This window comes from Myotis daubentonii, chromosome 5 (genome assembly GCF_963259705.1).
Source record: "Myotis daubentonii chromosome 5, mMyoDau2.1, whole genome shotgun sequence".
Taxonomy (NCBI): domain Eukaryota; kingdom Metazoa; phylum Chordata; class Mammalia; order Chiroptera; family Vespertilionidae; genus Myotis; species Myotis daubentonii.
Window position 1 is genome coordinate 6,417,669 of NC_081844.1, and position 27,309 is coordinate 6,444,977.

General features: G+C 59.0%; 3 protein-coding genes across 5 annotated transcripts; all 3 read right to left on the minus strand.

Moving 5' to 3' along the window:
* Positions 1-171: 171 nt before the first annotated feature.
* MCOLN1 (mucolipin TRP cation channel 1) lies at positions 172-8,647 on the minus strand. The gene is made up of 14 exons (XM_059695728.1): positions 8,455-8,647; positions 6,161-6,366; positions 5,290-5,457; positions 5,032-5,197; positions 4,350-4,458; positions 4,005-4,101; positions 3,708-3,807; positions 3,358-3,464; positions 3,085-3,234; positions 2,851-2,952; positions 2,412-2,534; positions 1,791-2,006; positions 434-573; positions 172-351 (listed from the first exon to the last, which is right to left on the minus strand). Exons 1-14 carry the CDS (start codon positions 8,483-8,485, stop codon positions 315-317), a joined length of 1,752 nt encoding a protein of 583 aa, XP_059551711.1. The 5' UTR covers positions 8,486-8,647; the 3' UTR covers positions 172-314.
* A 1,598-nt stretch (positions 8,648-10,245) lies between these two features.
* ZNF358 (zinc finger protein 358) lies at positions 10,246-13,850 on the minus strand. Of its 3 annotated transcripts, none has more exons than XM_059695724.1 (3): positions 13,695-13,850; positions 12,260-12,364; positions 10,246-12,027 (listed from the first exon to the last, which is right to left on the minus strand). In XM_059695724.1, exons 2-3 carry the CDS (start codon positions 12,330-12,332, stop codon positions 10,322-10,324), a joined length of 1,779 nt encoding a protein of 592 aa, XP_059551707.1. In that variant the 5' UTR covers positions 12,333-12,364; positions 13,695-13,850; the 3' UTR covers positions 10,246-10,321. The 3 variants fall into 3 exon arrangements, with proteins under 3 accessions (XP_059551707.1, XP_059551708.1, XP_059551709.1); XM_059695725.1 differs by having other exon boundaries at positions 12,260-12,523; positions 13,695-13,840; XM_059695726.1 differs by lacking the exon at positions 12,260-12,364 and having other exon boundaries at positions 13,695-13,846.
* A 7,389-nt stretch (positions 13,851-21,239) lies between these two features.
* Positions 21,240-25,639, minus strand: SAXO5 (stabilizer of axonemal microtubules 5). Its single transcript, XM_059695126.1, has 8 exons — positions 24,996-25,639; positions 23,678-23,799; positions 23,496-23,596; positions 23,123-23,235; positions 22,936-23,045; positions 22,406-22,607; positions 21,926-22,011; positions 21,240-21,464 (listed from the first exon to the last, which is right to left on the minus strand). Exons 1-8 carry the CDS (start codon positions 25,549-25,551, stop codon positions 21,240-21,242), a joined length of 1,515 nt encoding a protein of 504 aa, XP_059551109.1. The 5' UTR covers positions 25,552-25,639.
* Positions 25,640-27,309: the final 1,670 nt, after the last annotated feature.

Sequence of the window (27,309 nt, forward strand, 5' to 3'; positions counted from 1 at the left end):
GCTGGAGTCGCCCCCCAGCGCGGCCCCTTTAAGTTACTCGCCGAAGGCGCTCGAAGCCCCGCCCCGCCGCTGGGAAGGCCGCGGAGCCAGGCCGAGTGTGGCGACGCCTTAAAGGGGCTTTAGACGAGGGGCTCTTGGAATGCACCTCCCGCTAGAAATGGGACCACCACGTGTATTTTCCCTTTTTATTTAACATCCACCCTACGCTGGTCCGACCCAGTGGCCCACGCCTGCACAGGGTGCGAGAGCCAGTCCTAAGTCACCCCTAAAAACGGCCAGCCCGGCTCTCCGCGGTCCGCGGTCCCGGGTCCGGGTCAGTTCACCAGCAGCGGTCGCTCCTCCGAGGCGTCCCTGGAGGAGGGCAGTGTCAGGGGGCGGGCAGGCGGCAGTTCCCCGGCAGCCCTCCCGGTTCCCGGGGGATGGGGGATCGAACCTGCTCCTGCTCCGGCCGCAGCAGCACAGGCTGCAGGCCGAGCCGCTCCCGCGGCGGAACTTGCCGGAGGTGGGGCTGTCCTGGCACTGCGCGATGTAGGCCTGCAGCTCGCTGGGCTCCACGCCCGTGCTGCCCGGGTGCTGCGGAGAGATGCGGGTGGCCGCCGTGGAAGGGGCTCCTCGGATCTGCCCTCCCCCACGTCCTCCCCCGCCATCTGGGTCTCCTCGCTGTGCTGTCCGAGCGGCTCCCACCTCTGGGCCCTTGTGCGTCAGGGTTTGACTCCAGGAAGACCTCCCTGACTCCTGGATGCGTGGGATGTGCGACCCCGCACCTGGGCCAGGTGGCGCCCATCTACTCCTCAGTGGGTGGACACCGCAGCTTTCAGCGAGCCCAGCCTTTGCCCTCCGCCTCGGGAGGGAGCCACCATCTCTTCCCCAAGTTCTTTCTGGCTACGTGGCCTTTGCTCCAGGTGCCCCTTCCCCCTGGTGCTCCCTCTCTTGGGATCCCAATCTAGAACTTTCTGATATGACGGAAAGGTTTGATTCTAGGGTGTTCAATCAGGAAGCCGCTAGCCACATGGGCTCCTGGGCACTTGATGTGTGGATGGTGTGAGTGAGGAACTGAATTTTGGAATTGTATTTCATTTTAATTAAAATCAAAATTTAAATAGTCCCATGAGGTTAGAGGCTCTTATTGAACAGCACATTTTAGAGACTTTCCTTGCTTCCTAGCTCTCACCGGCAGTGATCATATCCTGCTCATGCATTATCCGTCCTGCCCACTGGCTCTGGGCAGCCTGTGTACACCTCACCTTGTTTCCTAGAGGCCTGGCCCAGCACAGGGCCTGGCTCACAATGGGCCCTTGGACGCGTTGGCTATAAGAATCTGCCACCCGCACATTCTGCTCTGCCCCTTTCTCTCCTCTAACCCCCACTGTCTGCCCCCACAGGACAGAGGGTGAGGAGCAAGGCTTCCTGGTGGAGCCTGGTTTCACCCCTAGTTGCTGATCTTGGTAAGTCACTGAATCTCTGCGGCCTGGTGTCCCTGTTGGTAAAAGCCGACTCGAGACCCTACCTGGCCGGAGCTCACCTGATCAAACTGAGAAGGTGGCAAGTAAGCCATGACAGCAGCCCCACCTGTGACCCCTAACTTCCAGCCACCACTTCCTTTGGCTTTGCAGAGTCTCCCACATTCTCTCCCTGGGTCCTTCTCTCCTCACCCCGCCATGTCCTCTGGAACCGCCCCCCCCCCCCCCCCCCCCGTGGTGGCTTCCAAGGGACACGGAGCCCTGGTTAGCGCTGTGTGTGACGGGGGCTGGCCCCGTGGGGAGGCAAGCGGGAGGGGAGGCGCGGCTGACCTTGATGGCGTCATAGGCGCCGGTGATGAGCGCGATGAAGAGGCTCAACACCATGTAGATGAAGAGGCTGATGAAGGAGTAAAGGTAGATCTGGGAGAAGAGCCAGACAAGGCTGCTGCGGCCCTGCTGCGTCTGCATCGCCGCAAACGTCACAAACATGTCGTCCCCATTGATGAGCGAGAACAGGCACTCCGACACCATGGACAGCGAGCGGAACTGTGGCCAGGCAGCGGAGTCAGTGGGATTGTAGGGAGGCGGGGCTGGGCGGGGGGACCGGGAGTCAGAGGGGACAGCAGGGTACTAGTTACAATGGGGCCACCTGGGGCTCACTATGCAATGACAGTGCCCTAGAGTCAAGGCCAGGGTTACCAGGGGTCAGAGGGGCAGTGGGCAGAATATCAGCAGTTACAATGGGGTCGTCATGTCAATAAGGTCATAAGGCCAGAGTCAGTGGGCAGAGCCGCTGCAGACCTCTTGGTAAAGTACAGAGGGTCACGCAGTGTGTCCAGGTCAGTGAGAGTTAAACCAGGGGCCAAGGGCTTGGGACGTAGGCTCGGAGGCAGGGAGCCAGAGAACCTTCACCTGTGGGCCGTGCACCCCCACAGCCCTGCTGGTCCCTACCTTCACGTGGTAGGGCCCCAACACGATCCAGCCGCAGAAGCAGTAGCCCAGGTAGATGACAGCCACACAGCAGCAGAAGCGCATGACGCTGGGCAGGGCCACCCGCAGCGTGGCGATGAGGATCTGCAGCGGGCAGATGGCTGATGAGGGCATGGCCACGACCCTGGTCGTCAGTGCGCACGGGCGAAGCGGGCAGGGCCTGGCTGAGGGCACAGCTGGGGAGCTGAGAAGGGGGAGCCTGGAGCTGAGGGCCAGGCTCACACGGTCCCTGCTCAGAGTCAGTGACAGGCACGTCTGGGTGGACAGGTATATGGCTAAAAGGCTCATGACGGGTCCGCTGCAGGGGCTGGTGACTGCGCATGAGGATGAATTTGGGAGGTGGGAACTGGGGGATGTGTGGCTGCCACCCGGGAGGGCCCGGCTGCACCCACAGGCTCACATTGTACTTGTGGAAGAAGGTCAGGTAGCGGATGACGCCGACCCAGACGAGCAGCGTCGAGGTGCCCAGGAGGATGCTGCAGACATCGTAGCTGGCCAGGTTCTAGGAGTGGGAACAGTGTCAACCACATCTGGCTGGGGAATGTGGCCCCAGGTGGGCATCGGTGGGGGCAGTATAGGGGCCAAGGTCTGGAAGGGGCTGCGTGGCCCCGGGCAAGGTGTGGGCAGGACCCACCTTAGCTTCAATGCCGATCTTCATGATGGTGCCCGAGATGGTGAGCACATCGCTGGTGACCAGCAGGATGTACCAGCCGTTAACAAATTCCAGCCGCTCCCACAGGCTGATGGCCCGTCCCCGCTGCCGCCACATGAACCCCACAAACTCCTGCAGGAGGCAGGCGGGGTGAGGGCTTTTCTAGGCCCGGGAGCCTCCTGCCACCCACAGCCCTTCTGGCCCCAGAACTGGGCAAGGCCGGTTTGGCACATGTGACGCTGGGATGGCTCTCACATTCTGCAGCAGGAAGCCACGGAGCAGGGAGCGGGCACACAGCAGGAAGGAGAAGGAGCAGGTGAGGATCACTACCACGTCAAACAGGAGCCGGAAGCTGTTGTCTCCTGTGGGGAGGGGCCTTGGGTAGAGCTGGGGTAGCCTGGGGCCTTGGGAGGCCAGGGCTGGGGCCGGGCCAGGCCAAGGGGACTGCAGGGCTGGGCTGGGCTGGGCAGGGGGCTCATGACTAATCTGAGTGAGAAGCTCAGTCAGTGTGGGTCTGAGGTTCAGGGATCCCTCGGTAGGTCAGGGTCCCTGGTTGATGCTGGTCTGGGGTGTTGAAATCCCTGGTCTAGGGTTTGAGGACTCACCATGCCTGAAGACACTGGGGTGCTTACACTCCTGGATGTGGACCTGGGTCTCCAGGCTGATGGGGACACGCCCGCTGAATGCCTTATTGTCAAACGTGATCTGTGTGGGATACAGAGTGAGCCTGGACAGGCCTGGGCGCCCAGACCTGCATGAAGGATGGTCTGTGTAGCTCCAGGCTCTCAGCACCCACATGCGGTCCTTGGCCACGGGTCCCTAGCCCTGGAGCTCAGAAGTCCTGCTCCCCACCCCAGATCACGGCTGGGTCCATGCTCTTACTCGGGACACCGCGGGCTCACCAGGATGCTGAAGGTGTAGCAGTCGGGGATCTCATTGTTGATCAGGCTTTGAAGGTTGATGGTCTTCAGCTGGAAGTGGATGGTGACGTTGATCAGCCTGAGGGGAGGGTTCTGGTGAGGGGGAGGGAGCTCCACAGCTCCCTGAGGCCCTAGAGTGCCAACACTCCTGCCCGATGCTGACTCTGCAGCTGGCAGAGGGAAGTGATCACTCAGCAGGCATCCGCCTGGCCCGCCCTGCCCCCACCTTCAGGGAAGTGGCTGCCAGGGGGGCCCCAAGGACACCTGGCCTCCTGCCTCCCCCCACCCTCTGCCCAGCCCCTGGTGACCCCCTCCACCGGGCAGTACTTGTGGAATTTGAGCGTGAGGTTCTTGTAACTGGCGCTGCCGTCCAAGAGAGAGAAGTCATCACTGGGGGGCACAAAGGGTCTCTCAGGAGGGTCCACCCGGATGCAATCTGAGGACAGGGAGTCAGGGAAGGGGCACAGGATAGAAGAGGCACAGGCAAGTCTCCCTGCTCTCATTCACTTTGTACTTGAGCATTTGTTGTTTGTCCCCCGTTTCCCTGGGGTAGGGCCCAGTATGTCTATTCCCTGAACAGACACTAGGGCCTGGAGCTCTGTAGGCCCTAACTCAGCCGTGGGAAAACTACAGCCCGGCCCGTTTGAAATGAATAAAACTAAAAAAAAAAAAAAAGACCATACCCTTTTATGTAATGATGTTTACTTTGAATTTATATTAGTTCACACAAACACTCCATCCATGCTTTTGTTCCGGCCCTCCGGTCCAGTTTAAGAACCCATTGTGGCCCTCGAGCCAAAAAGTTTGCCCACCCCTGCCCTAACTGATTAGTGGATTAATGATATTAAACATAACACCTGGCTCTTTCTACATGCCAAGCATTCTTCTAGACACGTTGCATACATTATCAATACTCAAGACAACCCATCTCCTGGATGAGGGTAGAGCTGGGATTTTAATCCCAGCAGCCAGGGACCCCCAATAGCTCAGTCCTGCCTTGTCCACTCACCAGTGACAACCCTTGGGTCGATGTCAAAGGTGTCATTGGCTGGGTCCACGTGGCCGCGGTTGTAGTACCGCTGGCAGAGGGCCAGGGCTGAGCCATTGGCCCAGGGGCTGCCCCCGCCCCGTACATATGCGTAGTGGCCCAGCGACACATTAGGGAGCATCAGGTACTGTAGGCAGAGAAGGGGAGGGTCCGTCAGCCCCACCACCACCACCTGCCCACCTGCCCTGGCTGCCTGCACCTGCCCTTGGCTGCCCGCACCTGGTCCACAGCATAGAAGATAGCCTGGTAGAGCTGCTCCCGCGTATAGGCGGCGAAGGTGTCGTCTGCCCCATCAGAGTAGCCCAGGAGGAAGAGGTGGCGGAAGGCAATGGTGTTCTCCTCGCGGAATGTCACTGCCAGCTGGTTGCTGAGCCCGAAAAGGATGAGCTGGTGGGATGACAGAGGGTTGACACTGCTGGGATGGGACCGCCCTCGATGCGTGAATGGAGGAAGAGTAGAGGACCCACTCCATGCCCGCCATCTTCCATGCCCACCATTTGTTCCCAATGCATAGCACATAGTGGCACTCATATATCTCAGGGTAGCAACTAGTGGTCATGAAATGTTTACCTGGTGCCAACTTCCATGTTAACCCAAACCTATAGGGTAAGTGCCACAGTGCTGGAACCCTTACCAAGGGGAAATTAGAAGCACAGTCACATGTCCAAAGTCACAGCGCCTAGGGCAGGGTCTGATTCATCTTGGGATCACAAGACCCCAGCACAGAGCCTGGCATGGGAAAGGGGGCAAGTATCTGTTCAGCCACTGGGTCAGTTCTCTTTGAGGGTCAGCATGGTGCCAGACTGCCTGGGTTCAAGTGCCAGCAAATCCCAGTGCCTGGTTGCCATGTGACTTTGGACAAATCCCCTCACCTCGCTGAGCCTCAGCTGCCTCATCTACAAAACAGGGGCATGTGTGAGGTTAAAAGAAGCTGCTCACCTAGAGCTCAGCGGGTTTTCTGACTTATTACTGCCACTGTTACAGTCATTATGCTGCCGCAGGGTCAGGACGAGGTTCTGACTCCCAGACTCTCCTTCAAGGAACACAGTGGCCACAGCACCATTCCTGCTGGGGCCCCCACAGGTCTCACCTGTACAGTGACTACCAAGATCTTAACCACTTGCAGCATCAGCTTAAAGGGCTTGCGGCCCTTGGCCCGAAACTTGTCACAGGGACTCATAAAGAAGTACTTGAGACGGCGGCGGAGGTCTTCTTCCTCCAGAGGGGCTGGAGGGGCCGGCGACGCCCCCGCCTGGGTCCCATACCCGGGGCTGGCGGTCAGGAGGTGCTCGGTCTCTGTGGGAATGGAAGAGAGCAGTGGGGACCGGACCCCGCCCGGCCTACCTCCCCAAAGGAAGGCAGATCTCACATCCCAGCCAAGAAAGAATTCTGGGAGATCTCAGAAAATCTGAAAACCTACGTTTTATGCATATACGCAGCAGTGCTGCTCGGAGGTTGCAAAGTCAAGTTTGGGACTCAAAAGGGCCTGAGTTGATACCTGACCCTGATGCTCACTGGCACGGACAGGGCACCCAGACTCTCTGGGCTCAAGTTCTCATTGGCAAAATGTGGCAATAGCATCTCTCACAGGAAGCTGAGGATTTGATGCTTACAAAGTCTTTATCACAGAGCTTGTAGTGTGGTGAGAATGCCAGGACATCCCACCATTATTCCTGTTGATCTGTGAGGAGAGAATGAATTGCTCCCACTGGCTTCTCACAGGGTACTCAAGGCTCCTGGGCACATCCCAACTCCAAACCCCAGGCATGAACATGGAACTCAGCTGCATTCTAGTATTTTCTGGAAAACCCTTCCCACTCATCATGACCTGATCTGCCCAGCTGACGCTCTCACAGCCACAGGCTTGGAGAAGGGAATGTCAACACGTAGGGCAATAAGGGAATGCATTTGCTGAAGACTCACTGCGCGTGGGCCAATGTTATTACAGCACTGCCCGTATGTCAGTTTGTGAGCTAATACGGCATCTTCATTAAGGCTACCAGCTCCTGGAAACCACACAGCCCTAGGACCAAATCCCAGACCTGCCTCTTCCCGGTCGGGGGACCCAGGCACCTTCCTAAGTCTCAGTTCCCTCATCTGAAAAACGGAAAAAGCCTGGGCGCTGGGGCCAGTGGTTGAGCATCAACCCACGAACTAGGAGCTGGTCTTCCCGTCCCTGTCAGGCACATGCACGGGTTTCGGGCTCGATGCCCAGGAGGAGGCATGCAGGAGGCAGCCAATGATTCTCTCTCATCATTGATGTTTTATCTCTCTCTCCCTCTCCCTTTCTTTCTGAAATTAATTTTTTTATAGTGGAAATTTTTTAAAAGTCTCCCCCTGAGGCCAAAACCCTGAGAATGCTTCCAGAATGGAGTGAGACAACGCAGCTCAGCTCGAATATCAGTAATTGTTCAGGAGACAGGGGCTATTCTAAGCACTGCCTTTTCCCTTCAATCCCCACCAGCCTAAGAGGAAGGGCCAAGGTTTCCACAACTGCTGGGGTCACAGCTGGTCACAGCAGCCCAGAACTGTCCCTGGCACCCCCCCCCCAACCACCCTACTGGGAGAACCCAGCTTCTTTCCAGGACCTGGCTGCCCCCCTGCCTGGCACTGCCACCAAGATGACTGTGGCCACTGCCAGAACCTGTTCTGCAGGGAGGGCCAGCTCCTGACTGGTCCCGTCCCTTTGGAGTCTGGATGCTTTCGCAGTTGTCTACAGGAGAGCTGGACGGAAGCCAGAGGGCAGGCCGGCCTCTCTCTCTGGGTCATAGCTACCCCATCCCAGGCCCTACCAGTGAGACACCTTTCAGGGTATCCCGCTAGCTCTACAAGGGAAGATCAACAGCAGGGCCTTCCTCCAGGCTCCCCCGGGAGAGGTGGAGACTGAAGGGACTGGAGGCGGGGCACCCCACGCCTGCATTCAGGAAAGCTGAGCTTCCAGGGTTCGGAGATCTGAGAGAGAGAGTCAGGCGCCGAGGCTCAAGGAGGCAATGCCCCAGTGCTCGGCCTGGGGTTAGAGAAGCGGAGCATCCACTCCTGGATGGGGGAAGGAGTCTCGTGGGGATGGAGAAACCGGTGCCCGCCGAGTTCCAGCAAAGCTGAGCGGTCAGAGCCGAGGCTCAGAACGGGAGCCTCGCTGCCCAAGTCAGAGAAGCTGGCGGGGCCCGCTCGCGGTCGGAGTTCGGGACCTCCGAGCACAGCCTGGGTCCAGGAAGGCCGTCGGGAGCCCCGCCACTCCGCGTCGGGAAAGCCGGTGCCCGCCCGCCTCCCGGGTCCAGGAGCCCAAATCCCCACCGCCCTAAGCTGCGAGGTCAGCACGGGAGTTCGGGACAGGGAAACCGGGACTGCGCCGCCCCGAGTCGGGGCAGCCGCCCGCGACCTCACCTGAGCCACCCCAGCCCCCGGGGGCTGCCATCCCGGGGCGGGGAGCGCCGGACGCCGGCGGGCGCGGCGGAGCAGCCAGGGCACCAGCGCCCGCCGCTGTCACTGCGGTCTCGCTCCCTCGCGGCGCCGCTTCAAACCCTTGCGCGTCAGGTGACTCGCGCCGGGTCACGTGCCCAGGGCGCCCTGGGAGGCACGTGACAGGATGCGACCCCGGAGCCCTGCGCCGAGACCGCGCCTGCCATCGCGGAGTGCGCGCGCACCAACGCGGGCGCCGGGTGCCGAGGGCGGTCGCGGGGCCCTAGCGCCGCCGGGCGAGCCAGATGCTGCAGCATGGGCGGGCTCCCTGTCCTGCCTGCGTCCTGCCCGCATCTTGCCTTCCATGTCCGCGATGTCCAGCGATGACCCTACATCTTTCTAAGGGTTGTTTCCCTCCATCCTCCCAGAAATTCCCTGATTGCTCTCAAATCCTTCCTCTTCGGCCCCTCTCATGACCTATCAGCAAATCCTATTTCACTTCCTAATTATATCCCACAGAGGCCCACTTGTTCTCACTTTTATAGCTCTCAGCCCAGAGTCCCCACCACGCCTGGCTCGGACCACTGCAGCAACCTCCTCTCCGATCTTAGACTCCCACTCCCGACCCCTCCCATTACACCTCCATCAGCAGCCAGGCCGTCTTGGAAGAATAATTCCTATCAGTCCTTCCCCAGAACCTGCCGGCGACTTCCCGTTTCTCTGAGATGACAAACTCCCTGTAGCAACCTACCAGAGCCGTCTGGTCCGCCGCCACCTCCTCTCTTATTTCATCTTTCTTTTTAAAAAAATTATTGGTATTGAGTTCAGAGAGGAAAGGAGAGGGAGATAGAAACATCAATGATGAGACAGAGCCCACAACCCGGGCCAGTGCCCTGACTGGGAATTGAACCATAACCTCCTGGTTCATAGGGTGATGCTCAACCCCTGAGCCACACGGTCGGGCCCCCAGTTCATCTTTCAATGGCCCCAGAGCCTTTGAGCACTCTTGCCCTGGAGAGTAATGGTTAAGAACACAGGCTGGGGGATGGGGGCAGACAATTCCGGTTAAAATCTAGGCGCTGCCAACTGCCATTTCTTGTCTCCCAAAGAGCCCCTGAAAGTCCGTGTGCCTCGGTTTCATCATTTGCCGAATGGGGATGCTCGACCATAGTTGCCTGCTTCATGGAGAAAACGCAAAAGTGTAGCACAAGGCTGGGCAGTGCTGATGATTAAATTAGTGGTCCTTCCTGAGAAAGCTGTCCCCAAACTAAATCAGAGTCCTTTATACATTTAGAACGTACCAGACCATGTAATTACTGTTTAAATGTTTCCAAATGTGGTACCTGTGAGCTCTCAATAGATGTTTATTGAATGCATACATGAGCAACCTCCTTTGTCCAGTGGTGTACCTATAGTGTGGACTTCGAGGGGCAAGGGGTAAGTCAGGGGAACAGACAAGGCAGAACTGCCCCATGGCTTCTTATCCGCCTCCATTATCAGCCCCCTAACTTCAGCATGCCAGACCCCACCATCAGATAAACCAAAGGGAAGGATGCTCTCCGACCGCCTGCAGGGTAAGTCTGCTGCTAACGAAGGTGACCAGGTCTGGGGGCGCAAAGTGGTAACTGCTCGGATGGGGGACGCTGGGAAGCGTGGAGGATGTCAGGGGGGAGCCGGAACATTAGGATTCCGGATGTATGGCTGGCTCAGGCCACACCTTCCGTTTCGAGGAGCTATGCATTAAGGGAAAAAAACCGGAGAACCATGAAACAGAGCGAGCAGGCAGTGGGAAGATTTTACTAACTGCACAACACACAACTTCTCCAGGCCTCCATGGGTGATGGCACCCCTTTCAGCCGTCAGGCCCCAGCAGTGCCCCTCGCTCCTGCACCCTTTCAGGATTCTCACAGGTAGGGAGGGCTGAGCTGTCGTGGGTGGGAGGGCTGGGCTCAGGGCGGGACTCAGGGTTGGGGTTGGGGCTGGGCACAGGATCTGGGTCCGAGCTGTGACCAGATCTGTGGCCAGGGCTGGCCACAAGGTCAGGATTGGCATCATGACCAGGCTTAGCGTCAGAGGACTTGACAGGATCAGGGGTGAGGGTAGATTCCGAGCCAGGGCCAGGTTTAGGGCTGGGATTGGGGAGGGAGCCCAGCATAGAGCATGGGTCCGTGCCCAGGCCAGAGCTGGGGCCCAGGCCAGAACCAAGCACAGGGGCAGCATCAGGACCCGGGAGGGAGACCTGCCCAGGCCGCAACATCGAAGCAGGGCTAAGGCCCAGGCCAGTGGCAGCAGCTGTGGCTGCTGCGGCTGCCGCAGCTGCGCCCTCATGCACCCTCTTGTGCTTGGTGAGGCTGGAAGCTTGGCCGAAGGCCTTGCCGCAGAGCTGGCAGCGGTAGGGGCGCTCTCCGGAATGCACGTGCAAGTGCTGCAGCAGCGCGGAGCTCTGCCCGAAGGCCTTGGAGCAGTGGGGACAGGCATAAGGCCGCTCGCCAGTGTGGATGCGCAGGTGATGCTGCAGGTTGGAGCTCTGGCCAAACGCCTTGCCGCAGTGGGGACAGCGGTAGGGGCGCTCGGCCGTGTGCGTGCGCTGGTGCTGCAGCAGCGCCGAGCTCTGCCCGAAGGCCTTGCCGCACTGAGGGCACGGGTAGGGCCGCTCGCCCGTGTGCGTGCGGAGGTGCTTCAGCAGCGCCGAGCCCTGCCCGAAGCCCTTGGCGCACACCGGGCACTTGTGCGGCCGCGGCCCGCCGTGCGTGCGCAGGTGCTGCGCCAGCAGCGAGCCATGCCCGAAGGCCTTGCCGCACACGGGGCAGTGGTGCGGCTTCTCGCCGCTGTGGCTGCTGCGGTGCTTGAGCAGCGTGGAGCGCCAGCCGAAGGCCTTGCCGCACGCTGCGCACTGGTAGGGCCGTGCGCCCGTGTGGATGCCGCGGTGCTGGGCCAGCGTGGCGCCGTGGCTGAACGATTTGCCGCAGTCGGGGCAGCGGTAGGGCTTCTCGCCGCTGTGGGTGCGGCGGTGCTGGCTCAGCCCCGAACTGCGCCGGAAGGCTCGCCCACAATCGGGGCAGGAGAAGGGCCGGGGCGGGCTGGCGGGGGCCGGGATCACCGCCGGGCTGGTGGCCAGGCCTTCCGGGGTGGCAGTAAGGCTGGAGGAGAGGGGGTCCAGGTCTGGGGCTTCTGGGGGACTGAGGGTGTCGCTGTTAGGGTCAAGGACCAGGGGCACAGGGCCAATGACGTCTGGATCGAGATCAAAACTTGAAGACATGGGGTCGAGATCTTGGGCATCCATGGCACCGGTCCCCAAGATGGAGCCTGGAGTTCCCGCGTCAGGGTCCAGATCATCAGAGACAGGCTCTAGCTCTTCATAGCCGGGGTCCACGTCTTCAGAGACAGAGTTGAGGTCCTCCAGGTCGGGCTCTGGGTCTTCGGGGCCGGGGTCCAGGTCTTCTGAGTCTGAGCCAAGCTCTTCGTAAGCAGGCCCCGGGCCTTTGTGGCTTGGGTTCCTGACCAGCACCGAGCGCCGCATCCCAGCTGTGGAGGTGCCAGCTGCTTCCAGGGCAGGATCTGCAGGGCGAGGACAGGGTGGGCAGAGGTAGGTTCTGGGGAGCAGGGGGTCTCTTTTAGAGCCTGGGCAGGGATGGGATAGGTGGCCAAGCTGTGCCCCCAAACCCGCTTCTGAGCATACACACGGGTCCTTCTTGTTCTAGGCTGCAGGCAGATTGTGGCTCGCCCTGGCTGGGGCCCGAGGAGAGACCCTGGTGGGACATGAGGGGCCCCTCCCTTCTCGGCCCCACACCTGGATGGAAGTCATGGGATCTGGCACTAGAGGCCTCCAGTGCCCAACTCCATGGCTCTGCCCCTCTCTCCATCCTGGACTCCTCCTCTGTGGGAAGCTTGGGTCCTGTAGAGAGAGAGTCCTGGGCTCCTACCCCTCATGGGGAAGGGGTGGGTGTCCGGGATCCTGTGCTTGCTTCTAAGTACACGGCCTGAATTGTTGTCCCACAGTCGGAGGGGCATATTTGGGAGTTTCTGGTGGAGTGGGGGACCTCTGGCTCAAGTACTAGAGATAAAGCATCCCGAACTTAGAAGCCTGTATCTGGGGGATGAAGGCGATGGGGGGGGGGGGGCGCAAACAACATCTGGTAGTGCTCTGGGGGCCTTGGGGGAGTGCAGGGGACCTGGCTCACTTTCTGGGGAAGAGACCGCCTGAATGCCAAGCCTCACAGTTCCGGAGCACCTGTGTTCTGTGTTCCCGAACGCCAGGTCCTGAAGCTGGCAGGTGGGGAATAACCTGTGGGCCCGTGGGATGGGGGAGACCATGGATCCCAAAGTCGGGGCACCTGTTGCCCAACTGGATAGAAGATTCTGAATTCTAACCCCTAGCTGGGGGCTGCGCAGAAACAATACCCGTGGCCCCTCTGGGTGACTGGGGGACCCCTGAGCCAACTCCCAGGAGGAGGAGACTCCTGAGTGCCCGGCGGGTATGGGGAAGTGTCAGGACACTTTTGTCCCCTCGGGGAGGAAAGATCCATAGGGAAAGGGGTGGAGAAACGACAGCAGGGACCCTGCTGGGAGCAGGGGGAGCTCGGGATGACCTGGCGGGAGGTGATGCCTTACGCTACCCACCCATGGCTGGGTATTGGGGGAACCTCTCCTGGGGAGGGAGACATCCACCCATAGCTGGGGGTGGGTAAGCAAGTGGGGTGCAGAGTTCCTGGATCACCCCCTCTACCCACAGCCCCAGGTGGGCAGGTGGGGGGACAACGCCCAGGTCCCTCCGGGTTCCTGGATCACCTCCCGGGGAAGTGGCTCCCGACGCTGGGCTCGCAGCCTGGAGAGTGAGGAACAATAGCGGGTCCCTCTACGGGGAGGGCCGGCGGAACTCCCGGCCCGGCCCGGGGCGGGGGAACAATGCCTGGGCCCTGCTGGGTTTCGGGGCAGAGGGTCCGGATCGCCTCGGGAGGAGGGGCGCCCTGAACTCCCGGCCCACAGCGGGGTGCCCCATCCTTCCCTCCCGAAGGCGCCCAGCTCGGCCGGGCCCTCCCTGGGCCGCAGCGCTGGTCTGGCGCGCTAGGCCCGCGGGCGGCCGGCCCCTCGCGCGGGGCCACGACCCTGCTCTCCGGCCCGGGCGGCGGCGTGCGCGGCGGGGGCGCACGGGGCCGCCCCCCGCACCGGGGTCCCGCCCCCCCCACCGGGCCCTCGTCCGCCGGCCCGCTCGCGGGGACACTCACCCGGCGCCCCTCGCCCCTGCCCGGCCCGCCGCTCCCGCCGGCGCCCCCGGGGCCCGCAGCCAGCGCCCCGCCCGCTCGCCCGCCGGCGGCCCCCTCGGCCCAGCGGCCCCGCCAGGCGCTCCCCGGGATCGAGGGGGGCCGGCCGCAGCGGGAGCTGCTGGGACTTGTAGTTCCCCCGCGCCCGCCCGGCCGGAGCCTTCGCCGCCCCGCCCTCGCCCCCCGCCCGCCGGCCTTTGTCCCGACCGCCTGCCGGCCCGTGGCGGGCGCTCCTGTGCCGGCCTCCCCGTCCCCGTCCCCGTCCCCGCCTCTTTCTCCATCCCCGTCCCGGTCCGGCCCCGCCGTCTATCCCTATTCCTTTCTCTGCGTCTCCATTGCCATCATTTTGCCTCTGTACCCCTCTCTCTCCCGCTCCTGCCTCTAATTCTGTCTTTGTTCAAAAAGCACCATTTTGTCTCTCTCAAGACTGGCAGCGCGCACAAGCATAATCAAGGCTCCGAGAAGCCCTGCACTTTACAAACTTCTTTATCTTTGCTTAAGGCAGCGTTGCCCTAAGGCCCGAGGAGGAGTTGGGGCGTCTGTCCCTGGGTGTCTCCCGCTCCCGGCCCAGTCAGGGGCCGCTCTGCTGTCACCCTGAGCCCGGCTCTCCCTGGAGGGACGATCTCTGGGAGAAGCCGGGCGGAGACGGGGAAGGACGGGGGCAGCTTTACCTGGAGACAAAGGTCCCCGGGAAGAGGGAACCAAAGCTCGGCTGCAGCTGGGCCGCGACGTTCTTCACGGAACATAAACAGCCACGGAGCATAAACACGGAGCGCACAAGGCCACGCCGTGCCCACGTCTGCGCCAAGCCAGAGACAGCACTCCAGCCGCAGAAATGCACACACAGCCCCTCCGGCCCCACTGACAGCTCCGCTTCTGAGATAACCACCACCCCTCTGCTCCCTGCCTCCTGACGGCTCCGAGGACGGCTTCTGCGCTCTTCCACTCTCCTCAAAACTACCCAGCACCTGTCCCGATCCCATAAGATGCCCGCCTGCCCCCAGCGCGCTCCTACAGACGCGCTCCGTGGTTCCCCAGTGTGTGGTCTTCGTGGCCGGGGCAAACGAAACAAGCCTCGAGCACAGGTGTGTTCTGATGGTCTTGGCCCGGTGAATGTTGACACCACCTACCCTTGAATACAGCCTTGAGCAAATCAGGACTCTAGCAGCTGTCTCTCTTCCTTCCTGAACCTTCTAGATCTGCACTTGCCTGTGGCGGGAGACCTGCTTTTCACCGCCCGCAGCAGTTCTGAGAGCCCTGAGACTGCAATTGCATTATGTTGCTGGTTCTTCATCCTGCCACCTCCTGGATGACCCTAGTGCAAATACTACTTGTAATGCCAGCTGTTGTTTCTGTCTGCTTAGTAGCTCCACCAGCACCTTGCTTTCCCTCTGTGGGTCCCCCTCCACTTCTCCAGATGGGCCCGGATCTAACACAACCACCCCAGTGCCATGTGACCTACACTTATCAAAGAACCCCATCCCCTGGCCACAGTGATTAGGTCTGGGATGAGGACATGGCTTTGGAGGGTCTCACTCTTCTGGGATTATAAGCTTTATACAGAGCCTCATTCTGCCTGCAGTCATCTTCCTTCGCTGTCTGCAAGGATAGTCTGCAGACTGAAGCCAATCTCCACCGGACGTAAAGGTGAGACACAGCTCTGGCTATATTGGTTCAGCTCTTGGTGATAACCACGCCTGAAGCCAGAAGCCCTCATTCTTTATTATGAGCCAACACATTTCCTGGATTTTTGAGCTACTTTTACTGGGTTTCTGTCCCTTGCATCTCTGACAGTCTTGACTAATTTAGAAATTAGTACCTGAAAAGGGGAGAGTATTAAAGGAAATAAAATGTGAACTTGGCTGAGCAGAGGTGAACTGCCTCTAGCCTGGCCGACTGGTGCTAATGGCCTCCTATATAATAAAAGGGTAATATGCAAATCAACCAAACGGCTGAACGACTGGTCGCTATGACACGCACTGACCACCAGGGGCAGACATTCAATGCAGGAGCTGCCCCCTGGTGGTCAGTGCACTCCCACAGGGGAGTGCCCCTCAGCCAGAAGCTGGCTGACCAGGAGTGGGACTGTCAGTCGGACACCCCCTGAGGGCTCCCGGACTGCAAAAGGGCACAGGCTGGGCTGAGGGACCCTCCCCACCCCTAGTGCACGAATGCTGTGCACTGGGCCTCTAATACATATATATTCACTGTAAAGGGAATAGGGCTTCCAAGATCTGTGCATTGCACAACCTGCCCAGGTGTATATGGCATCCCTGTAGAATAGCCCTCCTCAGGAAACGAAATCTCTGTTATGTGAAAGAAAAATAGCTGATTAAATTGTTGCTATTTTGTCTTGGGACTCTACCCATGTGTTTTCCGAGACTGAGGCTTATGGGCTTTGGAGGAAAATATCAGGATGCTGTAATATAAACAGAGTTTAGCATCTACACAATCTTGTGAGAATGCCAGAGCTGAATTCTCTGCCCCAAACTAAAAGAGGAAGTTAGTAATGAGGTAGGAAGTAAAGTTGGGACTATCAGAGGACTGGGTGGAGGTTCTCAAACACTGAGCACTCCCTGTCTGTACAGGAAGCAGTCACCCTCCCAGGGAAGAGCCCATTAGCTGTCTTTCCACCGTCCAGACTGTAACCTGGGGTAAGACAGATCTTAAGGGGTATGGGCAGGCTCAGGTCTGTGGCTAGAGACAGAATCCAGCAAGGTTGGGCTCCACACTCAGAGATTCTCGGGTGGACTGGGGAACCAAATCGCTCTGGGTGGGTTAGCGAGCTGGGCCATCCAATCTCAGCTGTGAAGTTTGTGCTGTGCATGTGACTCCAGTAGGCCAATCAGAGTGTTCCTTAAATTCCAATATGAGTTGGGAGGGGGAGATGACCCTGTTTCCTTTGGGGCTTTAATTCTAAGGACCTGTGGTACCTCTGTGTGTGTGTGTGTGTGTGTGTGTGTGTGTGTGTGTGTGTTTGTTTTTTGTTTGTTTGGGGGGGTGTTTTTTGTTTTTTTGCCACCTGCTTGTTGTTAAATTGTGAGGAAGAGTCCTGATGTGGATCCAGCATGTCTGATGTTAGACCTACTTCCAGACTTTCTTGATTCTAAGTTAATAAAATCCCTTGCCGAAACCGGTTTGGCTCAGTGGATAGAGCGTCAGCCTGCGGACTGAAAGGTCCCAGGTTCGATTCCGGTCAAGGGCATGTACCTTGGTTGCGAGCACATCTCCAGTAGGATATGTGCAGGAGGCAGCTGATCGATGTTTCTCTCTCATCGATGTTTCTGACCCTCTATCTCTCTCCCTTCCTCTCTGTAAAAAATCAATAAAATATATTTAAAAAATAAAATAAAATCCCTTTCCACTTGAGCTAGAGCTGGGTTTTTGTCACTTGCAACAAAAATGACTTAAGACATTAAATTTAGGCACCATTTGTGGAGCTGCAGCGAGGGGTGGGCCTGTCCTAAGCATGGACCGAGCACAGTTTACTTGACCCTTGTGACCACTCGGTGAAGGAAGAGCTATGGCCACCCCCAGGCTACCAGTGAGCAGCGAGGGCCAGCACGAAGGCGCTTGTTGAAGGACAGAAATGCAGGTCAGGGGAAGGTCTGAACTCTGCTGCTCAGTGATGCTTCCCATGGACAAAGTTGTTTTCCTTTATATTCCGTCCTCTTCACCTTATTTCATAAACCTTTTTGGGTTTTGTCGTTTGCAGGAAATGCCTTTTTTAGAAGGTGAGTAGGATATAGGAGGGACCGACATAAAGTACTGTACATCCAGAATCATCAAGATGTTGTGTCTTTCTGCACTGATTAAATATTTCCAGTAAGGTTTCTTTTCTTTCTTGGCAACCCATCCTGGGACTGGTCAGTGTCGTTATTAAAAATTGCTTCAAGGTTTGCTGAAATCTGTCTCCTTGTAAGTCCTACCCATTGTTTCTCACCCAGTGTCTGGGTTGCTTTAAGGCATTCCTAGAACCAGGCAGGAGCACACAGAAATTCTGTAACTGGAGCTGCATGGGATGGAACACCAAGGCAAGCTTTCAGAGTGTCTGGCAGGCACGGCAAGAAGGGAAAGCCGTTTTGATCGGGTAATCTGGCCAAGAAGCAGACCAGCTCCATCAGGAGGACCTGATTGGTCCTGGGAATCGTTGTTCGGTGGATTTATTGCAATAGTGCTCAACAGGGCAACTCTCCCCCAGGGGACATTTGGCAATATCTGCAGACCTTTTTGGTTGTCACAGCTGGTGGGGGGAGAGGGAGTGTGCTAACGGCGTGGAATTGTTAAAGGTCAGGGAGGAGGCTGAACATGTCCTCTGACAACAAAGAATGATCTCCATTTGTCAGTAGTGCCGAGAAAGCAGCTCTGGTTTATCATGGAGTAAGTCATAAGAGTGCCACCTTGTCTCTGGAAGCTGCTCTCCTTTCCTTTCTGTGGAAATGACCACACAGCCCCACGGAATTGCTGCCCACAGGGAAAGGGCTCCTGGCGGGGCTTGGGGGTGGCTTTTAACAGCCCATGCGCTTGAGGGCCTTGGTCTTTTTTTTTTGTTATCCTCACCCGAGGATATGTTTATTGATTTGAGAGAGGAAGGGAGACAGAGAAACATTGATCTGTTGCCTCCCATATGTGCCCCAATCTGGGATCAAACCCAAAATCTAGGTATATGTACTGACCAGGTATTGAACCCTCAACCTTTTGATGTATAGGCTGACACTCTGACCAACTGACCCACCCAGCCAGGGCAGGAGGGCCGTGGTCTTCTGAAGATCTGACTACAGGGCCGGGGAGTGATATTCATTATTAAAAGGGTAATATGCTAATTAGACCAGACGTCATTCCAGACGTCCTTCTTGAGGAAGCCAGGGCCGGAGGGAAGCCAGCCTGGGTCCCAGGTGCCTGCAGGCGGCCAGAGGAGGGAAGCCCGGGTCCCTGGTGCCAGAGGGAAGCTGGTGCCGGCAGCTGGGGGAAGGAAGGCCTACATTTGCACGAATTTTCATGCATCGAGCCTCTAGTCCTATCTAATAAAAGAGAAACATGGTAATTAGCCATACATCCGCTACCCTTCCCATTGGCTAATCAGGGCGATATGCAAATTAACTGCCAGCCAAGATGGCGGCCGGCAGCCGGGCAGCTTAAAGCTAACATGAGGCTTGCTTGCTTCAGTGACAGAGGAAACCAATGTTCCCTGCCTGCCTTGCTGGCCTCTGAGCTTGCAGTTTGAAACATTATTACAAATATAGAAGCTAAACAAAACCCCAGAAACCTGCTTTCAGCCAGCCTGGATCTCAGAGCTGGAGTTGATACAGTGTTTCGATTATAGAACACAAACAAACCAGATACCTGCTTTCAGCAGCAGAGGCCTCAGAGCTGGAGCCAGAGCTAAAGCTGGCCCAGAATTAAAAAAAAGAAAAAAAGGAGCAGTTGGGAGCTTCAGTCACCCGCCAGCCTGAAAACAGCCCTCAGCCCCTCACCCAGACTGGCACGGCACCCCAGTGGGGACCCCCACCCTGATCCAGGACACCCTTCAGGGCAAACCAGCCGGCCCCCACCCATGCACCAGGCCTCTAACCTATATAGTAAAAGGGTAATATGCCTCCCAGCACCGGGATCAGCGTGACAGGGGACAGCGCCCAAACCCCCAATCGCCCGGTGGTTCTGTGTGTGACAGGGGGCGGGGCCACAACCTCCCTATCCACCCTGCTCTGTTCGTGACAGGGGAAGGCGCCCCAACCCCCTGATCAGCCCTGCTCTGTGCCTGATAGCGGGGAGCTCCCCAACCCCCTGATCACCCTGCGGCTCTGTGTATGACAGGGTGCGGCGCCCCCCACCCCCCGCCACGGACCCTGCTCTGTGTGTGATGGGGTAGAGCCATAACCTCCCCATCGGCCCTGCCCTGAGTGTGACAGGGTGCGGCGCCCCAACCCCCTGATCCGCCCTGCTCTGTGTGTGACAGGGGGCGGTGCCCCAACTCCTCTATTGGCCCTACTCTGTGAGTGACAGGGGGGAGCTCCTCAACCCCCTGATGGGCCCTGCTCTGTGCGTGACAGGGGGTGGCACCGCAACCTCCCCATCAACCCTGCCTTGAGTGTGACAGGGGGCGGTGCCCCAACCCCCCAATTGGTCCTACCCTGAGTGTGACTGAGGGTGGCATCGCAACCTCCCGATCCGCCCTGCTCTGTGCATGACAGGGGGCAGTGCCCCAACTCCCCAATCAGCCCTGCTCTGAGCCCGACCAGGGGCTGCACCTAGGGATTGGGCCTGCCCTCTGCCACCCGGGAGCAGGCCTAAGCCAGCAGGTCATTATCTCCCGAGGGGTCCCAGACTTCGAGAGGGCACAGGCTGGGCTGAGTGCACAAATTTTTGTGCACTGTCCTCTAGTATATATATAATTGATTTCAGAAAGGAAGGAAGAGGAAGAGAGATAGAAACATCAATGATGAGAGAGGACCATTGATTGGCTGTCTCCTGCACGCCCTCCACAACCAGGGCATGTGCCCTTTACCGGAATCAAACCCGGGACCCTTCAGTCCGCAGGCCAATGCTCTATCCACTGAGCCAAACCAGCTAGGGCCATATTCATTCTTTGATTCTTAACAGCCTACAGAGGCAGGTCCTGGGTATGGCCACCAAGACCCTTCTTATCCCAGATTGAACCACCCAGCTTCTTGGTGTTCCTGCCAGACCCCAGACGGGGCAGGTAGGTGCTGTCCAAGGTACTGGTCCTTTCTTTACCTGCTGAACAGCTTACCCATGGGCTGCAGGGGCCCCACCCCATCCTCCTCTTTCCCACCCTTTTCATCTTGTTGCTGGCTGGACACCTATACCCTTGAACCTCATCATATCCTGATGGATTTTGTGAGTTCTGACTAGTCACCCAGCCAGTCAGTGCCCCAATAATCTCCCAGCCTTTGCCCACAATGGAGGAAACTGCAGGGCCAATATGGTGTCGACCCCTTCATTCCCCTTCTGAGCCCTACCCAGTCTTTTAATGATTGAAATCTCACAACTTCATTGTCTTCTCACCTACTCACCTTTATCTTCAGAAGATAAGCTCTCTCCCTCCTTTACCCCAGCCACACATTTCACATTTATAACATTCACGGAGAGAGCTACTATTTATCTCCATTTTACAGATGAACAAACTGAGGCTAGAGGGGTTAAATTACTTGCCCAATGCTACAATCCAGGGCATAGAGAAGTCAGGATTTGGACTTTGTCCATCAGCCACAGAAGCCTGCATTCTCAATGTCTTGCCACACTGCCTCTGTTCAGTACTAACTCCATCCTCTCCATGCAATTCTTCAATTCATAAATTGGCACCTGAACATTTTATACCAAATCTGTCCGCCAAGTCTTTGCACAAACTGGCAAGGCCTCCCGCCCAGAGTGGGGCAACCTCCAGAGTCCCCTGATGGAGTCATTCTTTCCTGTGCAGTCCCCATTCACCCAAGCATCCTCTTTCATGTCTGATTGACAGAGAGGGACTGGATGTTGCCAGGGTGGTGTTTATTGCTGGCTAGGGCACGGGTAGGTAGGGACCTGGGGGGCCTGAGGGTCTACCGTCCCACTCCAGCAGCACTGGTCAGAGGAGCCCAGTGGCAAGTGGCTTTCCTGGAAGTTGCCAAATCTCAGCGCTGTCGGACCCTGGTACTTGAAGGCAAACTGGTCCTTGTATTGGGTTGAGAAGAAGCGCTGACTGCCCAGCGGGGGCTCCATGTGGCTATGCTTGCACTGTGGAGTCAGGGCGGGTCGCCTGGCAGGGCAGCCTGGAGGGTGGCTGACCCCCCTGGCCACCCTGTGGCTCACCACCCTGGGAGGACCAACACTTGGTCATGGGCTCTGGGGAGGTGGGCAAAAGGGACCCCAGTTTGGGCTGCCCCAGGAGCTGAATGAGAAACTGGGGGAGTGGCTGGGGTGACTCCAGGCAACCCTGAGATAACCCTCAGCTTATGGTGTAACTGTGGCTGGTGATACAAAGATGTTTCTGAGCTGACCCTGCCATGACCCTGGAGATGAGCTTGCAACGATCTTGAGGCTGGGATGACATCGCATCAAGATAACCTTGAGTTTGGGGTGACTCTAGAGTGACTCTGAGAGGACCTGACTAATTCTGAGTCTGAGGTGACATTAAAGCCTCCTGAGATAACTCTGCACTGACTTGAGGGTTCCCTGGTAAGGGAGGGGCCCCTCACCTGCTGTAGCATCTCCTGGGTCATGGAGGCTGGAGCTGTTCTGTGTGGTTTCAGCATCTTCTGGTTCATGGTCAATAAATCTGGTGCTGGAGATTTGAGTGTGGGTGGCTGAACTGAGGGGCTGAGGAGGAGAGGCAGGCCCCAGAGAGCAGGGACATAGGAGATTAAGAATGGGTAGGGGTTCAGGGTGCAGCCGGGCCCGTGCTGATTAGGAGGCGGGAAGGAGAGAGGGGCTGAGGTGTCTGTTGGGGATGAGGGTAGGGTAGGCTAGTGAGTCGGGAACCCAGCCAGAACCTGACTGAGGAAGGGTGGTGTGATGGTGGAGGTGGGGGGGGGGTGGTCATGACGACGAGAGGCGGGTTGTCTAGGGCAGGAGGTGGGATCTTGGTGGATGGAGTGGGATCTAGCCCTCCCGGAAGCAGAACCAGAATGAGTCCGAGCGGTGGCAGGGGCGGGCCTTCTGGGGTGGGTCTCACTCACCGCCCAAGCCCTCCTGCATGTTGCTGGGCACCAAGTGCAGGTTGGGCGCTTTCTCTGGCCGCTCCGTGCTGGTGGAGGGATAGTCCGTGCCCATGGTGGTCTGGAAGAACTGCCCCCGCAGCTTCGACTCCCCTAGGATCACGTGATCCTGCAATTTCTCATGAGGTATGTGGCGGCTGTTTGGGTTGGTCACCGGTGGCGGCTATAGGACCACAGGACACTAGGAAGCTCCCATGTCCCGCGTGTCCCGAGGCCCGGTCGGAGGGAAGAGCTGTGTGACCTTGGACAGCGCAACCCTCTCTGGACCCCACTGGATGGCACTCAGAGTTGGTATTCTCTCATTTCACAGACAGGGTCACTGGGGCTGGGAGTGGTTACGGGGCTGCCCTAGATCATGCAAACAGGTTCAGGAGAGCACTGTACACATGTCAAGCTTACTCCTACCTCAGGGCCTTTGCACATGCTATTTGCTCTCCCTGGGAAGCCCTTTTCCCCAATGAGCCCTGCCTGCTCCCTGACTTCCCACCGACCTGGCCATAGAAGAAGTTCATGGAGGTGGTGAGGCTGCCTGGACCAGGGCACCGATTTCCTTCCAGGATGTGGGACTCCGGAGTCTGGTCACTGTGATGAACAAAAGGCTCTGCCAGCGGCAGAGTGCGGCTCAGCAGCTCTAGGGGGCTGCCCTGGAGCCAGGGGCGGGCCAGCCGCAGCTCTCACCTGGCTGCCGGGCATAGAAGTGCTCAGCACTGGTGGTCCTGTCATGGAAGAGGCCGTCTCCAGGACTAGCACTCGAATAGTGGATGCAGGCTGAGGCCTGGGCCTTGTCATACCTGCATATAGAGGGGTGGGGGTGGGGGAGGCATCCATCTGATCTGGGCCCTGGAAACTCCCAGGAAAAGGGATGGGGGCAGGGTTCCTAGTGGGCAAGCATGTGGTGCTAATGGGGGAGATCTGGCACAGCAGTGGGCCTAGTCTGCAGGTAAGAGAGACCCCAGAGGCACAGTGTTGGCCCCACAGTCTTTGGTGGCACACTACCCATCGCCGAGAGCCCTTAGCCCTGTCTTGGTGGCGGGTCAGGGCCCCTCTGTACCTGTCTGGGGGCAGATTCCTGGGCCTGTAGGCTTGTTTCTGCTCGGAATACATGGGCCCGTAGCCAATCTTGAAGTCTCCCAGGGTGACACTGGAGGAGTCCTGCGAGTGGACAGGGGTGGGAAGGGCAGGGCCACCAGCCAGATCACTGCCCTCCCCAGCCACACAGCAGACTTAATTTACCCTCTTACACATCAAGGCAGGGGGGCCCATCAGGGCCTGGAACTGCCTCTGGTAGGAGGTCCTGTCATCCCATCTCTCGTGGTCCCATCTCCTGTGATCCCACTTGAGGGGGGAGGGGCCCCCTGAGGGTGGCAAGATGACAGAGACCAGGGGGTTAGGGCCCTGCAGCCTCAGGCCCACTGTGGAAGTAGGCAGTCCTGACTAGCTTAGCCTGAGGGTTGCTTGGCAAACACCAAAAATAATACAAATAACAAAAACAAGAATAACTGCCAAGAACTGAGCCAGATATCTAGGTTAAGTGCTTTGCACCTCACTCATTTGGGGCGGGGGGGGGGGGGGGGCTGGCATTAGCCCCTCCTTCACTTTGCAGCCTCTCTGAGGCTCAGAGCCTTTAGGAATCACAGGAATCCAGCCCTGGCCCATGTGTCTCAATGGGCTGGGCATCGCACCAAAAGGCTGCAGGTTCATTCCCGGTCAGGGCACACGCTGGGGTTTCAGGCTCCATCCCTGGTGGGGTTTCAGGAGGCTGCGAATGTTTGGTTCTCACATCTATGTTTCTCTTTCTCTTTCTCCCTCTCCCTTTCTCTCTCTAAAAATCAAAAATCTTAAACAAAGAAAAAGGAGGAGGAGGAGGAGGAGGAGGAGGAGGAGGAGGAGGAGGAGGAGGAGGAGGAGGAGGAGAGAAAAGAAAAGAAAAAGAAATCAAAGAAATTCAGAACCAGAACTGAGTCTGACAATCGCTGGACCCAGGGGCTCTGCCCAGCGATACCCACCAGCCGTTCCCCTTGACTGAGAATTGGAGTGTCACGATGACAGCTGCTCTGGTGGAGCGCCCACCCTATGCCGGGCACCTGCGCCTGGGCGCTGTTTGCTTCCCAGCTGCCGCCGAGGGGAGAGGGCTGTGCTGTTGCCAGCGGCGGTGTGGAGGTCGGCGCTCAGGTGCTCAAGCACTGAGGCGCAGGGCGGGGGTGGGGGGGTGGGGAGGGTCACTAGCAGACTTGTCTGACCCCCAGTCCAACGTTCATTACTTCTGCCCACAGCACAGCCTCTGACAGGATTCAGGAGATGTGCCCATTCCACGGGCGCAAACGTGAGGTTCCGGGGTTTTCCAACCTCGCACTATTGACCTCTGGGGCTGGATCATTATCGTGGGCTGCCCTGTGCATGGTGGGATGTTTAGCAGCACCCCTCTCCCCGCTGTGACAACCAAACCCATCCCCAGACATTGCCAAATGTCCCCTGGGGGAGGGTGCCGAGTCCCGCCCGCTTCGAGCGCCTCTGGGCGGCGCAGACGGCGCGGGGCGTCGGGGGCGCTCACCGAGGTGGCGGCTGGACGCGCGGGGCTGCGGGCGCGCGTCGTGGGGCAGGAAGAGCGCCTGCTGGGTGGTCGGCGGGAAGGGCAGCTTGGCTCCGTGGCCGAGCGGCACCGAGTCGCGGTGGAAGATGAGGCGCGCGCCGCGGCTCTGCTGGCTGCCGCGCTCCGGGAGCTGCGGCCACCGGAAGTCGGCGCGCGTGGTGGAGAGGCCGGCGCCCCGGCGCGGGTCCGCGTGCAGGTGCAGGTGGCTGGCCTGCATGGCGAGCCGGCGCGCCCGCTCCAGCTCCCGGGACTGCGTGGGCTGCGGCGCGAACGCGGCGTGCGCCTCGGACACGCGCTCCTCGCGGGCCCAGCGCGCGTCCTGCTGGAAGAGGGTCGCTCGGGACGGCGGCGCGCTGGGCGGCGCGGGGGCCCCGTCGGGGTAGGGCGGGAAGTCCCGGTGCGCCGTGGAGAGCGCGGCGCTCATGTGCAGCCGCGCGTCTGGCCCCAGAGTGAAGTGCGAGGCGCGGAGGAGGTCCGGCCCCGCCGTCGGGAGCTGCAGCCGGACCCCCGCGGCCATCGCCGGGCGCCGCGCCACCTGTGAGGGGGTGGGGACGCGGACTGAGCGGCGTGCCCGCCGGGACCGTCTGTGTTTTGCTGTGTGTGCCGGGCGCGGGGCTCGGTGTTGGGGGCCTGGGAAGAGACAGGCGCAGCCCCTGCGCTGCCCCAGGGAGAACACAATATGAAACAGCGTTTATTGGACAGTTACTTCGTGCCCGCCGGGACGTGGGCTCCTGGAAAGGGGCGCATCAGTTAACAGAACAGGCCGAGAGCCCTGCCCTGTGGAGATGATAATGGGGCAGGGAGGTGACAGACCATAACATAACAACAACATTGTAATATAATAATAATACATTGTAAAATTATTATATGTCACAATTATGATACATACTTGTGGTAAATAAATTATCTACACTAATAAAAGAGAAAAATGGTAATTGGCGTACGACGATACCCTTTTCATTGGCTAATCAGGGCTATATGCAAATTAACTGCCAACTAAGATTGGCAGTTAACTGCCAACAAGATGGCGGTTAATTTGCATATGTAGGCACAATGCAGGGAGGCGAAAGGGAAAGCAGGAAGAAGCCCCCTGCCACTGACAGTGATCGGAAACCCAGGGGGAGCTAAGAGCTGGGGGGCAGGGCAAAGGCTGCCCGAGGGCCGCCTTTGCCCTGCCCCCCAGCCGTGATGGGAGAATCAGGCGCCTTTGCCGCCCTGGCCAGTGATAGCAGGAAGTAGGGGTGGAGCCAGCGATGGGAGCTGGGCACGGTGGAAGCTGGCAGTCCCGGGAGCTAGGGGTCCCTTGCCTGGGCCAAAAGCGGAGCCCACGATCGCGGGGCCGCTGCAGCTGCGGGTCCCCGCTGCCCGAGCCGGACGCCTCAGCCAGAGGCATTAGGCCTGAGCAGGGGCGGAGCCTGCAACCACAGGGAGCTGGGGGTCCCCTGCCCAGGCCTGACACCTCTGCTGGAGGCCTCAGGCCTGGTCAAGGGGCCGATCCGGTGATTGGTGATTGGAGGGTGATGAGGGTCAACTCCTCTGGCCGAGGCATCAGGCCTGGGCGGGGGGCTGAGCCGGGGATTGGAGGAATATGATGGTCCCCTTGCCCAGGCCTGAAGCCTGGGTCAGAGGCGTCAGGCTTGGGCGGGGGGTGGAGCAAGCGATCAGAGGGAGATGGGGGTCCCCTGCCCAGGCATGATTCCTGGGCCTGAGGCCTCAGGCCTGGGCGGGGGCCAGAGCCAGTGATCGGGGGGGAGATGGGAGTCCCCTGCCCAAGCCTGACACCTCTGGCGGAGGCGTCAGGCCTGGGCAAGGGGCCGATCAGGTGATCAGAGGGTGATGGGGGTCTACGCCTCTGGCTGAGGCATCAGGCCTGGGCAAGGGGCAGAGCCAACAATCGGAGGGGGCTGGGGGCAGAACCAGTGATGGGGGGAAATGAGGGTCCCCTGCCCAGGCCTGACGCCTCTGTCAGAGGCGTCAGGCCTGGGCAAGGGGCCGATCCTGCGATTGGAGGGTGATGGGGGTCAACGCCTGAGGGCTCCCAGTATGTGAAAGGGGGCAGGCTGGGCTGAGGGACACTCCCCCCCCCCCCCACACACCCAGTGCACGAATTTCGTGCACCAGGCCCCTAGTTATTATATAATAACACGAAATTCGTGCACTGGGTGTGTGTGTGTGTGGGGGGGGAGTGTCCCTCAGCCCAGCCTGCCCCCTCTCACATACTGGGAGCCCTCAGGCGTTGACCCCCATCACCCTCCAATCGCAGGATCGGCCCCTT